Genomic DNA, 13,038 nt, shown 5'->3' on the forward strand with positions numbered 1-13,038 from the left:
TTTTTGGGGTGATGGAAATGTTCTAAAATTAGATGGTGGTAGTAGTTGCAGAACTCTGTGAATTTACTAAATATCAATTCATTGTAAAAACAATTAGAGGAAAGAAAGAGGAATTGGAAAAAAATATTTTTAAATCCCTGTATAGCTTTTGAGTTTACATTTCTGTTTCTGATTATTATGGTAATCATGGTTATTATTAAAGAAGATTGAAAAGAGAAAAGTATTATTTTAATGTTAATTACCTGGAGAGATAATCATTATTTAGGCTTTGATATATTTCTTTCTAATCTTTTTCCTAATCATATATATCTTTTAATTAGAATCACACTGGTTTTGTCTGTTATATCATGCACATCATATATGTGTGTGTGTGTGTGTGTGTATATATATATGTAAATATATATCTTCTGAATAATGGAACATATCAGAAAATTTCAGTGTTTTTTGCCTAAGTGGAAATCCTGTTTGGTCAGGGTTCTGAATAAAATAACATTCCCATAATTTTTTAAAAAGCAAAACAAACAAAAAAAAACTGGCCCTGCTTCTCATTACATCCACCCACAGCATCAAAGCAGTGCCAGGAGACCCACGTGTGACATGTTTCCTTGGGTACAGGCCTTAGCTCCGCCCACCTTCCACAAAAAGCAATGTATTGTTGGTCGCTTAAGTAACGAAAGCACAGAGATTGTTTTTTACCCTTTCTAACAATACTTGATTTGATGCCAGCCACAAGCAGCAAAATACCTAAACTTTGAGCTCCACAGATGAGTCTGGCGCAGATGGTGGGTTGTGCTACAGTCACCAGTCATTCCACTCCCTTGCTAGAGCTCCCAAAGTGTGCATGGCATGGGAACACTGTGTCTTATAGGCCACAGCCCTCAAACAGGTGACACACCACCAATGCTACAGAGCCTTGGACAAGTTACTTAATCTTTCTGAGCCCCAGTTTCCTCTTCTGAAAAAATGACGGAAAATTGGAAGGTAGAACCCCACGGGCTCAAAACAGCAACCTCTCTGGTTTGCTTGAACTTTTCTTACTCTGATTAACAGGAGGGGTTCAACTTCTCTCCATAAATGCTCACTTTCATTAGTTACATGATCCTGCTTCTCTTAGAAAACGCACAGCTCTGCCCCCGAATAAACCTAGAACGCAGAGGCCCAAGCATCAAATGCTGAACCAGCCAGACTGAGGGTTTGGCCGGGACAGCTGGCACTGAGCACAGGATACCAACTCGACGGTCTCATGAGGAAGTTACCACCACAGTGGAGAAGTACAAGTTAAATTGTCTTGGTTCAAAATCAAGCGGCAGGATCAATTTGTTCCTGTCCTGATCAATGTGTGAGGTATTACAAGCTGTCAGTGCTGAGTGGGAACAACAAATCCAGAAATGGGAGCGAGCAGTGGTCCAGAGCACAACTTCACGATGTCAGAGCATCTCTGTGGTCTTCAAGGCACAGTCCTCTTGATGGGACAGACTCACTCATTCAGATCCAGGAAAGAAAATGGTGACCGTTTCACCCATGTCAAGCCATTGTTTGGCAGCATGAAAGCTTGCAACAAAATGAATGACCCACCAAGATCTGAAGGCTGTGGGGAGGAAGAGAGAGTTGTCGTTTAACGGGGGCGGAGTTCCAGGTGGGGAAGATGAAAACGTTCTCAAGATGGGTAGTGGTGATGGTTGCACAGTGGGGATGTACTCAATGCCATTGAACTGTACGCTTAAAAATGGTCAAAATGGGGACTTCCCTGTGGCACAGTGGTTAAGAATCCGCCTGCCAATGCAGGGAACACGGGTTCGAGCCCTGGTCTGGGAAGATCCCACATGCCACGGAGCAACTAAGCCCATGCGCCACAACTACTGAGCTTGTGCTCTAGAGCCTGTGAGCCACAACTACTGAGCCCACGTACCTCGAGCCCGTGCTCCACAACAAGAGAAGCCATCGCAACGAGAAGCCTGCACACTGCAACGAAGAGTAGCCCCCGCTTGCTGCAACTAGAGAAGACCCAGTGCAACCAAAATTAAATTAGTTAATTAATTTTTTAAATGGTTAAAATGGCAAATGTTTTATATATATATATATATATATATATATATATATATATATATATAAAACCACAATAAAAAGTAGCTCATAAGAAAAAGATACAAAAAATAATAATAACCCCAAGTCATGGTTTAGGAATTTTAGTTTGCTTTCATGGTTGAAATGAGAGCCTGTAAGAATCAAGCTACACAGTGCAAGTTCAGACATAGAAAGCGAAGGTTAACCCTTGCTCTAGAGAAGGAGGCCTGAGGCTCACGGAGTTTATCTGAGCCCGTCCTCAAACTCTCTGACCTCAGCCTCACAACAACTAAAACCAGGGTGTTTTAGATCAGCAGCTCTGAACATGCTCAGAGTCCAGGCTGCACTTCCAGTACTCCCAGTGACTGCAGACCCCTCGGTATGAACGGACGTGCGTTTCCCTGGAAGCAGGACCATGAGCTTCATCAGATTTCCAAAGGGGAACCCACCTCCCATTCAATTTAAGACCCACTGACAGGAGTGGTTCATCTCTCGGGACCCTTCCCTCTCCTGACACTATAAAGACAGAAGCCCTTGCAGAAACAAGCAATCCCTCCACAGGTTGCGAGGTGGGACTTTCTCTGAGCCTTAATGTGTCCTCCGAGAATGTGGCCCTGGGTTCCTCTGAGGAGCTGCCCGGAGGAGCAAGTGCAGGTCTAGCTCCATATCCCTTGGGAGCTAGGAGTGGACTCTTGGGAGCTTGGGGTTGCTGGTGGAAAGGGGGAGAGGAGGGCCGTGGGACTTTTGCTGAGTGCCAGGGAATACCTAGAAGCTCCAGTATTTCCTGGGCCTCCGGAACTATTGGAGCCAAAGGGCTCGTGAGGAACCATTACATATTGAATCACATTTCATTTTGGATGGTGATTTTTTTTTTTCCATCCTGTGCATATAAACTGGGAGAGGCTTTCCCTGAGGATTTTGAGAATCAAGTCTTTACCTTCTCAACAAAAGAAAAACAAGCTCATTTTACTTGACTTCAGAAAAAGACATCACCAGCCTGGCCTGAGAATAACACATGGGGAACTGAAGACAGTAGTATAATTAAGTTCACGAAAGGCCAATTCTTATGACCATATTTCAAATACTCATAATGCCTTCTCATCCATTGTACCAAATGACTTCATATTATATTCAGAGTGAAAAAATTATAATGGATTCCTCTGAGGTATTCAATTAGTTCCATAAAAAGAGAAAAATATTTTTTCAGTAAAGAAATTCAACCAAATTACTAAAGCTGACAGTGAAAAACCAACTTCAAAGTAATTACGCATTTCCTTTGAGTTCTTGCGCTAACAAAAGTTGATGGTCTGCCACCATTAGAAGTAGCCATCCTTCTGATGATTAATTACATTTGTGTTCCTATTTTAGCAGATACTTATTTGAATGTTTACTCTAGAACTGTCTTTGGGTATTAATCTATTTAAATTTCCACCAGCCCCACTAAAGAGTATCTGTTCCCCAGATTCAGAGACATAGAGAACAGGCTTGTGGTTGCCAGGGGTGGGGGGCTGGGGAAGAGAAGGAGTGGGAGTTTGGGATGAGCAGATGCAAACTATACAGAATGGATCGACAACAAGGTCCTACTGTAGAGCACAGGGAACCATATTCAAAATCCTGTGAGAAACCACAATGGAAAAGAATATGAAAGAGAATGTATACATATGTATAACTTAATCACTTTGCTGTACAGCAGAAATTAATACAACATTGTAAATCAACTACACTTCAATTAAAAATTAAAATGAAAAAAAAAACTTTTAAGATATCTGTTCTCATGCTTCATGAACCACTGATCAGCTTCCTTCAAGCTTGTTTCTTCCCCACTAATGGAAATCACTCCCAAATAAGTCACCAGTCAATATCAAAAAAACGAACAACCCAATCCAGAAATGGGCAGAGGACCTAAATAGACATTTCTCCAAAGAAGACATACAGATTGCCAACAAACACATGAAAGGATGCTCAACATCACTAATCATTAGAGAAATGCAAATCTAAACCACAGTGAGGTGTCACCTCACACCAGTCAAAATGACCATCATCAAAAAATCTACAAACAACAAATGCTGGAGAGGGTGTGGAGAAAAGGGAACCCTCTTGCACTGCTGGTGTAAATATAAACTGATACAGCCACTATGGAGAACAGCATGGAGGTTCCTTAAAAAACTAAAAATAGAACTACCATATGACCCAGCAATCCCACTACTGGGCATATACCCTGAGAAAACCATAATTCAAAAAGTCACATGCACCCCAATATTTATTGCAGCACTATTTACAATAGCCAGGACATGGAAGCAACTTAAGTGTCCATCGACAGATGAATGGATAAAGACGATGTGGCACATATATACAATGGAATATTACTCAGCCATAAAAAGAAATGAAATTGAGTTATTTGTAGTGAGGTGGATGGACCTAGAGTCTGTCATACAGAGTGAAGTAAGTCAGAAACAGAAAAACAAATACCGTATGCTAACACATATATATGGCATCTGAAAAAAAAAAAAAGGTTCTTATGAATCTAGGGGCCGGACAGGAATAAAAACGCAGATGTAGAGAATGGACTTGAGGACATGGTGGGGTGGGAAAGGGAAGCCGGGATGAAGTGAGAGAGTGGCATGGACATATATACACTACCAAATGTAAAATAGATGACTTAGTATGATAATCTAAGTGCAATCCCACTCCTGGGCATATATCTGGAGAAGACTATAATTCAAAAAACTACATGTACCCCTATGTTCATAGCAGCACTATTTACAATAGCCAAGACATGGAAGCAACCTGAGTGTCCCTCAACAGATGAATGGATATCAGGGGGAAGACATCAGTTTTTACTTTTTAATATTGTATCCAAATAATATTAAGTTTCACTTAGAAGTGAATATATGCATGCAGGATACTTTCCACTTTGCTTCAGTAACCCATAATTATCCAAAACCTAATGAATTGATGTCAGACTCCAGTTAATATGACAATGTAGGAAAGTACTGTCTCCCACTATGGGTATAGGCCTCTAGAAATTAATAACTGGGAAAAAACGGTCATGATATCACATATAGGCATCAACAAAAAAAAAGATCAAATCTCTTTTCTCTCTCGCTAAAGGCATATGTCTCAAACAGGTTTCTTCATATCTGTGCCCCTCTCCCCTACCGCCCACCCCCCACCCCCCACCAAAACCATTTGATCTTGAACCTTTAAGTCTTGCTCTTTTGTGCTGCATCCATCAGTGCATCCTCCTGTTAGAAAGAGAAATCCATGCCACTCAACTGTTTTTACTCAATAGGCTTAGAGTCAGAATTTTAAATTTAAAAAAAAAAATCGAAAAAAAACCAGATGAATGGATAAAGAAGATGTGGTATATAGATGCAATGGACTATTATTCAGCCATAAAAAAAGAGTGGAATAATGCCATTCGCAGCAACGTGGATGGACCTAGAGATCATACAAAAAAGCTTTTTAAACCACTGAACTTTATACAAAGATGGAAGCTATCCCTGTTCGTCCTGTTTGAAACCTGGTGACAACAGTAAAGGCATCTGGCACGTTGGGAAAAGGTACTGTGGACAGCGACTCCTGCACTGTACCGGTTGTGTGCTAACATCTCCCCCCTTTCTCTGTAGGCAACCCTCCCGCTACTGGCACTGGGACTTTGCTGATAACTCTGGAAGACGTGAATGACAACGCGCCCTTCATCTACCCCACAGTAGCGGAGGTCTGTGATGACGCCAAAAACCTCAGCGTAGTCATTTTGGGAGCTTCAGATAAGGATCTCCACCCAAATACAGATCCTTTCAAATTTGAAATCCATAAACCAACTGTTCCTGATAAAGTCTGGAAGATCTCCAAGATCAACAGTAAGTCCGCCTAACATTCTGTAGGTACCCTTAAGCTTTGAAGCCTAGTTTCCCTGGCGTGGTTTCTGTTCCCAGCCTGTGCCTCCTCTATGCTCTCGGGTTTCCTCACATGGTTTGTTTCAAGCTATTCACACATCACAAATACTGACAATTTTCCTACCAGCACCTGTATATGATTTGTAAAAATATTGAATATCTGTTCCTTAGAAATGCAAACATGAAAGTTTTCTCTTTCGCTTCCTCTCTTTTCTATGCTGTACCCTGTATACTACACAGCCCATACTGTACACTCCACACCCACCGAGTCTTCAGCCTTCAAAAGCCAGGGGCCTTGGCTCAGCTGCCTCTCCTCTGTGTTTACCTTAACTACCTTAATTTTCACCAGCACTTTGCAGAGATTTTCCATGCTATGCTTGCTTTCCTAAGAAGCACCAGTATGAGAATCTTCAGAAAGTCTTAACCTCTAATCCTCCAACTTCCATTTTATGCTGCAGATCTCAGAATTGACTTTCTAAAATGACCTTGACTTTGACTTTCGACTTTGATATCTTCTCCCATCTGTCCTGTCCCTCATTTATGAAACTTGCAAACAATGTCCCTTTCTACCAGTCCCTGCACATGGACAGGTGGAATTTAAAAATTTAAATTGAAAACTTTATCATCTGCCTTATTAAGACTGAAATATCAATGTACTGAATTAACAAGTATCCCTGTATCACAACCCCCCCCTCCACCTCCCTCCCCATGGCAAATGTGAACTCGCTACTAAGATCACCTTGCCTCACAATAAAGCCCCAAACCGGATCTCACACATTATATGCACTTTGCCATCAATAGCGAATTTACCCTGCGATCGACCCAGTCAGGGCTGGGCTCCCTGATCTTACTTCAGCAGTACAGTTTTTGAGAGGGATGGGGAATTACCCATTTCATGAAGTTTTGAAAATGTATTGTACAGTCGTACATGAAATTTTCTATTAAAAAATGTCACATGTATTGTTATGGCCTTATCTCATATCTCATTTGACTGGTGTCTTTCTCTTGTCATTGATTCTCTTTGCCTGTTTGTCTATTTTATTGCTGTTTAAAGAATGAATTTTGTTCCACTGATTCTTTTTAATTAAAACAGCCCTTCTCTTGTTTGAGGGGTTAGTGTTTTATTTGCTAGTTTTTGTGACTGTAGCTCATTTGAATAATCATCCCCAGTTCTTTCCAGCTGGAACTTTCTCATTTAAGCGTTTCTCCTCTCCTTGCGGGAGATCAGAGAATGTTCCTCATGTTAACCTGCCATTTCACTGGGGTAATCATCCACATTGGTTGTTTCTGCTGCTGTAGCCTTCTGGATAGGATAATACTTCAGCTGTTTTTGTTTCCAGGTCATCACACTCTCTTTTCCCTCCTGGTTTTATTTAATAGTTAAAATGCCTTCTCAATTCTTTTTCTTGTCCCAGAATTTTTTTCTGAGTACTTAGCATTGTTTATGCCCAGAAAGGAACAGTTGAAAAAAAAAAAAAAAAAAGGGACTTCCCTGGTGGTGCAGTGGTTAAGAATCCGCCTGCCAGTGCAGGGGACACGGGTTCAAGCCCTGGTTTGGGAAGATCCCACATGCCACGGAGCAGCTAAGCCCGTGTGACACAACAACTAAGCCTGCGCTCTAGAGCCCGCAAGACACAACTACTGAGCCCACGTGCCGCAACTACTGAAGCCTGTGTGCCTAGAGCCTGTGCTCTGCAACAAGAGAAACCACTGCAATGAGAAGCCCACGCACCACAATGAAGAGTAGACCCCGCTCGACACAACTAAGCCAACGTGCAACAACAAAGACTCAACACAGCCAAAAATAAATAAATAAAATAAATAAATTTAAAGAAAAAAAAGAATCCGCCTGCCAATGCAGGGAACACAGGTTCGAGCCCTGGTCCAGGAAGATCTCACATGCCACGGAGCAACTAAGCCTGTGTGCCACAACTACTGAGCCTGCGCTCTAGAGCCCGCGACCCACAACTAGTGAGCCCGCATGCCACAACCACTGAAGCCGGCGTGCCTAGAGCCCATGCTCTGCAACAAGAGAAGCCACCACAATGAGAAGCCCACGCACCACAACGAAGAGTAGCCCCCAGTCAACACGATTAGAGAAAGCCCGTGTGCAGCAATGAAGACCTGACGCAGCCAAAATAAATAAATAAATAAATAAATAAATTTATTTATTAAAAAAAAATCCGTAGTCATCTGAGTGATTGAAAAGCAAATAACCCGAGGCCAAAAACAGTGCCAGGTGGGGTGGCCACTTTTGAGTGCTTGCCCAGTGGCCTGGGTAACTGCAGATAGTCCCACCAAACGTGGACTTAAAGAGCCAGTCTCCAAGTTGTGCACTGGGCTATGGATTCCCACCCAAACCTAGGGGTGCAGGCTGAGGCCTGATAGAGACTACACTATAGAACCCATCCCCATAGCAACACGTGGGGACCTACCCACATTAAGAGTAAGTGGATTTTTCAGAACTACAGTGAGTTATCACCTCACACCGGTTAGAATGGGCCTCATCAGAAAATCTACAAACAACAAATGCTGGAGAGGGTGTGAAGAAAAGGGAACCCTCTTGCACTGTTGGTGGGAATGTAAATTGATACAGCCACTATGGAGAACAGTATGGAGGTTCCTTAAAAAACTAAAAATAGAGCTACCATATGATCTAGCAATCCCACTACTGGGCATATACCCAGAGAAAACCGTAATTCAAAAAGACACATGTACCCCAATGTTCATTGCAGCACTATTTACAATAGCCAGGACGTGGAAGCAACCTAAATGCTCATCGACAGACGAATGGATAAAGGAGATGTGATACATATATAAAATGGAATATTACTCAGCCATAAAAAGGAACGAAATTGGGTCATTTGTAGAGACGTGGATGGACATAGAGACTGTCATACAGAGTGAAGTAAGTCAGAAAGAGAAAAACAAATGTCGTATATTAACGCATGTATGTGGAACCTAGAAAAATGGTACAGGTGAACCGGTTTGCAGGACAGAAATAGAGACACAGATGTAGAGAACAAACGTATGGACACCAACGGGGGAAAGTGGCAGGGGTGGTGGTGGTGGTGGGATGAATTGGGAGATTGGGATCGACATAAATACACTAATATGAATAAAATAGATAACTAATAAGAACCTGCTGTATAAAAAATAAATTTTTAAAAAAAGTGAGTGGATTTTTGTTATTGTTCCAAAAATGTATTTTGATTATTTGAATTTGTATTCTTACGTAAAAATGCTCTAAGCTGACAATTTCTTTTTTTTCTTTTTTTCCCAGCTTTAATGACCTTTAATTGACAAATAAAAATTGTATATATTTAAGATGTACAATGTGACAATTCGAGCATGGGTTTTTACATTATTTCTTCTAAATGTTGCATGGGATCTTTGTGAAGATGGCTTTATCAGTATAATAAATTTTCAGGGAGGAGTTCTTGGTACTCAGTCATCTTCACAAAAGTGGGTCCTCTTGAAATTGATTACAGTAGCCCTGAACCATAGAACTCCTCGATGCTGGGAGTGTTTCATCTGGCACTTCCTGGTATGGTGGCCACCAGCCATGTGTGGTTGCCAGAAACTTGAGATGCGACTTCTGCAGCTAAAGAAGTGAATCTTTATTTTTATTTGATGTTAATGGATTTATATTTAAGCACTCTTCCAGTTGAATGAATAAACTGCCTGTTTTGTGTGGGTTTAGTGGCCGAAACTCCACTCTTTGATTTGGAAAGGTCCAGCCCTCTCTCATGAAGGCCTCCCTTTGTCTTCATAGATACGCACGCCCTGGTAAGCCTTCTTCAAAATCTGAACAAAGCAAATTACCACCTGCCCATCATGGTGACAGATTCAGGGAAACCACCCATGACGAACATCACAGACCTCAGGGTACAAGTGTGTTCCTGCAAGAATTCCAAAGTGGACTGCAACACGGCAGGGGCCCCGCACTTCAGCACAACCGCAGTCCTGCTCCTGTCTTTCTTCAGCTTAGCTCGTAAGTTGACCAAACTCCAGTGCATGCACAGTACAAAAACATAACTTCACCAAAGCTATTGTTTTTCCATATATCCTTCCCAAAAAATTTATCCCAGAGGAAACATTCATGTTTAGTTTATGTCAGTGTAACAGAGTGTTACCTGTAAAAGTTCTCTGACTAATGGTGAAAGGCACCTTCACATCCCCCTGCCCAGTAATGTGAGGAACGGTGCAAAGGCACCCAAGGCTGTCCTACAGAGCAGGTGGTAAGAAACTTCCTGCAGATGCCCCTGAACTTGAGCTCATACAAATGTGCCCAGATTGCTTAACTGGTCTACTAGGGCCCTGTTTCTCTCTGCATTGTGTGGAATTATCTTTAGTGAGGTTAAAGGAGATTCCATGCCTTTTTAAGAAGAGTCATGAGAATGCATGGAGAGAGGTTGACGCCATAGGAAAAGAGATGAATGCATAACTCACACATTTTTTTTTACTGACCAGTAGTCAGTCATGACTATGACATAATGAAGCATTATTTTAAACAAATGAATTATTATGCGGAGTAATATAGATGTGAGCATGAAATGAATAGATACGTGTGTCAGATATTTCCTATTTATGGCATACTAGTCCAATTTCAACCTTAGAAATTATTCACATATAGCTAATGCCATTCAAAAGCCTTTGGGGCCTCAGTATTTACATTTTGAGAAGGTTATTTGTGTTGTTGTGAATTAGGAGGTTGAGAAATTGATGATTAGAAAATAGAGAATAAAAGTTATTGTATCCTGGTGAGAGTGGTGAGTGGAGTCAACAGGAAATCACACATTCCAACGTCAGACACTTATAGCTGTGCTGAGCCAGAGCCCTGGGCGTAGAACTAAAGAGGAGACCTTACAGTGAGGAGTGTCTCATTGGATGGATGGGTGGATGGGTGGATGGGTGGATGGGTGGAGCAAGGGAGGGGGGCAGAAAGGAAGGGAGGGAGGGAGGGAGGGAAGAAATATATATTCCTCTCTCTCTCATTCTTATATTCTCTTTCTTTTTCTTTTTCTCTCTCTTTCTTTCTTTCTCCTTCCTTCCTTCCTTCCTTCCTTCCTTTCTTCTTCCTTTTTCTTCAAGATATAAAATATTACAGATGAAGCTGAAATCCCCTGTGTTCCTCTCCCTAGTTTCATTTCCTGTTCTCTCTCCCCAGAGACAATAGCTATCATGAGCTAGAGTGTGTGTGTACGTTGTTTTATACTGTTACTACACACACACACACACACACACACACACACACACACACACACACACACACACACACACACACACACACACACACCAAATATAGTTCTACTTTGTGCAGTTTGTCAGACTTGATCTAATCCATATTATATTGAGCCTGATGTTCTGCAGCTCGCTTTTCTTCCTCTCCACATTACACTTCCAAGCTCCATCTATGTTGCTCTGGTTCAGGGGTCGGCAAACTTTTTTCATCAAGGGTCAGGTGGCAAATATTTTGGGCTCTTTGGGCCACATCAGGGCTCTGTCACATATTCTTTTTTATGGCTTTTTTGTTTCTGTCATCTGCGTCTTACTACCTTTAAAAGTGTGAAACTCTTCTTAATTCGAGAGCCATATAAACACACTATGGTGACCAGCCAGGTACCTCTGCTCTGGTTCATTCACTTTAACTGCTCAAGAGCATCCCATCCCGTCCCATCATAGGAATTAGGCACAGTGTTCCCCTATCAACAGACGCATGTGGATTATTTAGTGTCCTGCTCTGACCAGCTAACTCTACTGCAGTAAACCTCTGGAATGTTTTCCACGAGCTTCTCAAGTGAGCGCTAGACAGACAGCGAGCCCAGCACTGGGTCTGGCTTCTGAGACCCGTTGGAATTCACATATAGCAGAGTCTGGGTAAACTAGAGGGCAGTACTTCCAGGCTGATTGTACAGAAATAAGAATGCTGTATTTGTGCACGTGTGTGTGTGTGTGTGTGTGTGTACACAGATGGAGAAGATAGCTGAGTAGCCACTCACACGTCACCCTCTGTAAATACAATTACACAACATCAAAGCCTGACTCTTGACGAACCGAGGCTCTGCAGGACCCTGCTCATTTATCAGCACCTCTGGATGGCCAGGGAGGTTTTTAAATGGAGACTTCGTACTGCTGATTGTGGAAATACGGATTCCCAGGCCCATCCAACCCATGGAACCAACATCCCAAGAGACAGTGGCCTCCAGCAAACACACCGAGTGTTTGTATATTTGCACACAATGTATTTTATGATACCACACATGCCTGCTACTCCAAATCCATGTATTAAACATTAGTAAGATGTAATCTGTCTGTTTAGATTAAAAGGAATATGAATAGCCATGGCAGTATTTGCTTCCTCCCAACAAGGGGTTTTCTTGTTCGCCCTACTTTGGGGACCCCTGACGTACAGGCATCAGTAATGAGCAGGTTCCCAAGGATGGCTCACTTCTCATCTCTCCCAGCTGAGCTCTTGGATCACAGTTAATCCTGATAACTCCTCAAGAACTCATGTTCATTTTATACTCAAAATAGTATCACTGAGAGAAGACAGATGCACGCATTCTGTGTTTGAGATATCAGATGTGCTTTCTTTTCTCACCTAAATGGAGAGCCACCTGGTTATCCCACTGCAGGTAAGGGCACCTGAGATCAGGCCAAAATCATCCTCAGAAAGGAGCCCTGAATCTCCCTACACAGCTGGAAAGGTACTCAGTTGACCCTTCCATGTTTTGCACCACAAGACATGTAGTTGCAACCCCCAAAATAGTTAAGAACAGGTGTCATCACCCATCTGTCTGGCTTCAAAACGAACCTCAGTCTGGCCTTATATCAAAGGTATAAGATTATTCAATAATGTTCATTTGAACATTAGAGATGCCTGCTCAATGTAATGATTCTTGTTTTATTATAGACCTAGTCCAAGTTGTTCTTCCTAACAGGAAAAGAATGAAACTAATAATGTAGGCATGTGAGGAATAAGTAACCATGGGTGTCCTATGGCTCAGACCCTCTCCTAAGAGCAAGGTCAAAGTGGCTGACCCACCTGTGCAGCTGTTAACGTGACAGTGGC

General features: G+C 42.0%; 1 protein-coding gene across 1 annotated transcript in view; it reads left to right on the plus strand.

Moving 5' to 3' along the window:
* Positions 1 to 13,038, plus strand: part of CDH13 (cadherin 13) — a 1,013,115-nt gene that overhangs the window by 994,772 nt on the left and 5,305 nt on the right. The window contains exons 12-13 of the mRNA XM_060130816.1: positions 5,694 to 5,927; positions 9,739 to 9,957. Of these exons, the coding sequence (XP_059986799.1) occupies positions 5,694 to 5,927; positions 9,739 to 9,957 (453 nt within the window). The remainder of the gene's footprint in view (positions 1 to 5,693; positions 5,928 to 9,738; positions 9,958 to 13,038) is intronic.

This window comes from Lagenorhynchus albirostris, chromosome 19 (genome assembly GCF_949774975.1).
Source record: "Lagenorhynchus albirostris chromosome 19, mLagAlb1.1, whole genome shotgun sequence".
NCBI classification, from domain to species: Eukaryota; Metazoa; Chordata; class Mammalia; order Artiodactyla; family Delphinidae; genus Lagenorhynchus; species Lagenorhynchus albirostris.